This window comes from Lathyrus oleraceus, chromosome 2 (assembly GCF_024323335.1).
Source record: "Lathyrus oleraceus cultivar Zhongwan6 chromosome 2, CAAS_Psat_ZW6_1.0, whole genome shotgun sequence".
Lineage (NCBI taxonomy): Eukaryota > Viridiplantae > Streptophyta > Magnoliopsida > Fabales > Fabaceae > Lathyrus > Lathyrus oleraceus.
The window spans coordinates 403,543,078-403,548,179 of record NC_066580.1 but is presented as its reverse complement, the minus strand read 5'-3'; the positions used below and the strand labels follow the sequence as shown (position 1 = coordinate 403,548,179).

Genomic DNA, 5,102 nt, shown 5'->3' with positions numbered 1-5,102 from the left:
GAACCATCTGATGCACCCGTCGACATAGCTTCAGTCGCTCTAAGATATGGTACTTCGTGCCTCCTGCGGTCAAAGCAGAAGGAGCAGAGACAACAGGGAGTCTGGGAATGGTCTAAGTGTAGTCATATTGTCGTATCATGCACTTGGGAAAATGAGGAGCAATGAGATGTGATTTGTAAGCCAACCATCCTTAGTATAACACTATATCGTCAATGGTCGCGTCTTACGGTGATCGACATAGCTCTTGAAGGGCACTTCCTCGACAACCAAGCGTTCAAGATACACTCTGAACGACTTTATGGCCTGGTTTTCTCTGAGCAGGGCAAATGCAGTAGCATGCGACATATCCTTAATGTAAGTCGGTACACCCTTCTAACCAGATATGCGCGGGAAGTGTTGGAGGATCCAAGCCTGAAAACTTTGGAACACACGAATCATCAATAATGGAGTTGTAAATATGAAATTAAAATGACATAGAAACATTAAAAGACCAATAAATATTACCGTCAGTAGTGTGATGTTGTATGTGACCTGCTTTGTCTTCCACCTACAACCCTCTGATAACTTCGAGTACAAGTAGACCAAACAAGTGGCCCATAGTTGTACTCATGGATTCACTTGAAATCCTCAAAGTAATGTAGGTAGACAACATCTGTATAAGTGGCACTCTTGTTCACAAAAACGCAGTGCCAACCAAATATAGTAGGTGTGCTCTCATAGCATACGCTCTATGGAGCCCCCACATGCTCGTTATCAGCTCTAGCCTACTCTGCTCTATGGAGCTCATATGAATATACCTTTTTCAGGAATTCAAACCTAGCATGAGCCCCTCTAGTTCTCTCCATCTCCGTCAATGCAGCCTCTGAGTCAACTTTCAAATAGTCTACCATCAACTTCAGTGTCTCGTCGTTGCTAATCCACCCATGATCTAAAAGTTTCCCCCTTATTGGAAGATGCAGCAAACATGACACGTCGTCGAGTGTGATAGACATCTCACTTAACGAGAGATGAAATGATGATGTCTTAGTGTGTCATCTCTCCACGAATGCATTAAGCATCCCGTTGTTAACCGTAATATAACTGATCATGCATAAGTCCTTCATCCCGGATAGGGAGAAAGCTTCCTGAAACCAATCCTCATTCGGATGAGGCAAGCCAGTAACCTTACGCCCATGGTTAATAACCTTCAGCGGATCATGGTCCTGCAGAAAAATAAATCAATGTCAGAAACTTGTAATATAATAATAAACATAAATTAAAAAGAATGAATCCAACTAATGTTACTTCTCCGTCCCAGATATGTTTAGCAGTATGGTCTAGGTGTAGAGACAGTAGTAAAAACTCTATAGGGTCTCCATCAGATGTCTGAGATGGCTATGGATTATCATTCTGCAGCCCCGACATTAGGAGGTGGCACTAGCTCAGCATCATCCGCAGTCGGAGGTGGCACTGGCTTAGAAGCATCCTCCGTCGGAGGTGGCACTGGTGCCTCCGGTACCATAGCTGACTTGGGTATCTTTGGCGCTTGAATAGGTGAAACCTGACGCATGCGGGAGGATGGAAGTAGTGATGCGTCGGTAGGTGAAACTCGTCTGTTATGGGAAGAAGAAGATGGAGAAGCATGAGTAGAAACATGAGCCCCAAAAGTAGATGCATTTGCATGTCCAGAATGAACAAAAGCGTTCGAAAGCTGACTCTTCTCCCGTCGCATTGATGCATGATGTGCAATCCTTTCGTTCCTCAGTCTATCATGTGTTTCAGCCATGATGTTTGTAAGTAAACCAAACCATTAGTACAAGCAACACTATAAGCAAGAACATAAAAAAAACTAAGAATTTTCAGAGATGCATCTTCGATTACTAGAAAACACAACGTTGAAAATTCCGGAGATGCATATCCAGAATTTTCTACAACTCTTCAGATCATCAATGACGACAATGCAAACATGCAAAACTAAAAAAGAACGGTTTGATCGTGATCTCAATAAACAAACATGTTTTACAGTATGTATAAACTAACATTCTTGCATTTCCTACTCATTTGATACCTAAATCATCATTTTCTACTCATTTACACAAAAACTCAAAAAACTTATCAAAACATGAAAAACTTACAAATTTAAACTTTGTTTCAGTGTTGGATGATATTTCTGATGTTGATTGAAGATCCTTTGAGCTTGGTTGTTTGATTGTGGATTTGGTTGATGGAAATTATTTTTGAGAGAGTTTGATAAACTTTTGAATTTTTTAAAAATGAGAAAAGAGAAGGGTTCTGACGCGATATAAGCTCAAATATCTTTTGGAGATGCATCTCCAAAATAAATTTGAAGACGTATCTCTGAAATATTTTAACATTGAATCAGAATTTGATGTGGATCTCCAAAATCTAAGAACATTTTAATATTTACAATAAATAATATATAAGGTGCGTTTAAAAATTCCCTAAAGATGTTTGCCCTTGCAACAATGAATGATGCATCAAAATCATAGGCCATAGTATTAAAATTTTGAGGGTAGATGGATTGGAATTTGGTGTATGCCTTTAATTGGAAAATATGGGTCATTTTTAACTAGATACCTGAAATAGAAGGAAGTCTACCAAAGTTAATCGGCAGAAATTGGGGTAGAATGAGGTTCTTCTCGGTTTTTAAAAAATTCCCTTTATCCCACACTGCAAGTGAGGGTAAGTTGTTCCATACAGATATGTGATATGATTTCCCACATGGACCAAAGTTATCCGACACAAATTTATTCTCAATTTTTCTTACCACCTACCCACCCTTTATATATTTGAATTGGATCTAGTCAGAAACTCACCAAGTTATGGGGTCATTATGCATATTAATGATTGTTTGATCTAAGTAACATCAATTTGAGTTACATTATTCTTAATCTATTGAGTTGTTTTCTCAACGTATTTATTACACAGAACAGTTTTGCTAACATAAAATACATTATTTTCAAAAGATTATATCAGCATGCATTGGTTAATAGTACTGGTACACTTGACACTAACATGACTTAAAATTTCTTCCTTTCGTACTTGAGTTTTCACACAAATAGCCAAAATAAGTCCTATTTACTACCTAGCCATACACAATCCTAGTGTTATGATACTGATAGGATGTTGATTGATAAAAAGATTCCGTCCAAATTCAATGTATACAGAAAAATAATACTGTACTGTACCACTTTATTTGGGGAAGAAAAAAGACTATCATTTGTATGGTCGAATAAGATGTAGTTTTTTGAGATATTGCGAAAATTAATCGCACTTAAACTATAACAAAACAAAACAAATCAAATCAACGCTCAATTGTACCAATAAGAAAACCTTTGAACCTTTAGAATGTGACTTCTAACATTAGTTGAAAATTTGAACATTTTTTAAATATTGGTCAAAACTTTTCCACCTATCAAAATGGTTTATGATACAATTTGTACCTCTATGATTTTTTTTCAATACAATAAAATAGAAACTTAACTTGTAGAATTTAAAAATTATATTATCCTTGCAGAATTTTACAACAGTTTCTTTCACAAAGAAGGAAACATTTTCTTTAAATAGGATTACATGCACATATTTATAGTAGATAAAATTAAACCACTAGGGAGAATAAAATCAAGGTAAAAAGCAAATGATATTCACAGTGATCACATCAACAAGTCAACATTTTCTGTACAACTACATTGACTCAAATGCCCTTACACATTGCGATTAACAATTTTCAAATTCATCCACCACAACATATTGCAGAAAAAACACTGGAATGTAAAATCTTCATTGAAAAAAAAAGTCTCACACAAAATAAAAGAACTACAAAAAACCAAATGAATCTCCCAAAAAAAAATATAGGAAAAAAAGAAAAACACACGATTGAGTTTTTTTTTTTTTTTTTTATGTATTCATGAGGGAGCGAGCCAGCCAGCCGGCGATAGTTTCAACTTTTCACAACACTTTCAAAACAGTTACAACAATTTTTTTTCATTTCAATTTCCAATCCTTTTTTTTTCTTTCGGTATTTAATAAAACTTGCGGTGATGTGGTCCCTACTAATGTGACTTACCGTCACCGTTACGGTTCTTTCCTTCGGTGACAGACGCAAGCTTCTGAAGATTAAGCTTCACAACGGTATCAGCAAAAAGACGCGTATCCTCTTCGGTGTTACCTTCAGGAACATCAACTATATAAGATTCCAGAACAACCGTCCGGATCTCGCCGTCACCGTCATCAAAACCGTGGACGGAGGTAACAGAACGGTAGTTTCTCAAGCGGTGTTCGCCGCCGGTGATACTGAATCCGGTGACACGGCGTTCGTCATCGAGAACGTCGAGTCTCTCGGTGCTAGTTGCCGCCGGGAGACCGGAGATGACATTGACGTCTCTGGTGCAACCGACTTTCATTTGAAAACCTTCTTTGAGAGAGCAGCTTTTGATGAAGTGTTTGTAGATTTGTGGTTTGTCGAAGCTGCGTACGACGGACCAGACGGTTTCAGGAGGCGCGTGGATTCGTTGAGCGAGCAAGGTGGAGCATTGGCCGGGACCTATGAGGTAGGTGTGGTGTTCAGCGACGAAAGAGATGAGTGAGACAAACTCGTGTTGAGTTAGACCTGATGGAACTGTTAGGTGGTGTTGTGTGCGGTGCTTTTCGTCGGAGTCTTGGTCGGAGGTGGAGGCGGAGGCGGAGGCGGTGGAGCTCTCTGCTTTCTCCATCGTGAAGTGAGAGAAAGAGAGAGAGAGAGAGAGAGTGCGCGTGTTTCTGTGGGAATGAAAAGATGCTATTGCGAAACGAGATTTTGAGGAAGAGAAAAGGGTAATATTGGAAATTCCTGCTCGAAATTCTGTTTATTCTTGTGCTAGCTAAGGCTTAGCTATATATACACAAAAATGCGGAATGGCCTAAGCTATATACGTATATTAATATATTTTGGGTTTAATTTAAATATATAATAATGTTAAGTTTATTTTTCTTCTCATATGTTATCAATATCAATCGTTATCATTAGAAAGTTTTATTCTAAAAATGATTAATTGTAATTTAGGGATAGTGTAGAAAATCTCACACCATAAATACAAATTAACCAATTTTTATTATTCTTTTGA

At 37.8% G+C, this 5,102-nt stretch overlaps 1 protein-coding gene across 1 annotated transcript; it reads right to left on the bottom strand.

Moving 5' to 3' along the window:
• Positions 1–3,621: 3,621 nt before the first annotated feature.
• LOC127119730 (abscisic acid receptor PYL1) lies at positions 3,622–4,883 on the bottom strand. The gene has a single exon (XM_051050039.1). It carries the CDS (start codon positions 4,710–4,712, stop codon positions 4,053–4,055), a length of 660 nt encoding a protein of 219 aa, XP_050905996.1. The 5' UTR covers positions 4,713–4,883; the 3' UTR covers positions 3,622–4,052.
• Between the last annotated feature and the right edge of the window lie 219 nt (positions 4,884–5,102).

Coding starts and splice junctions, on each gene's coding strand:
- LOC127119730 (XM_051050039.1), bottom strand. CDS start 4,712: ATGGAGAAAGCAGAGAGCTCCACCGCCTCCGCCTCCGCCTCCACCTCC.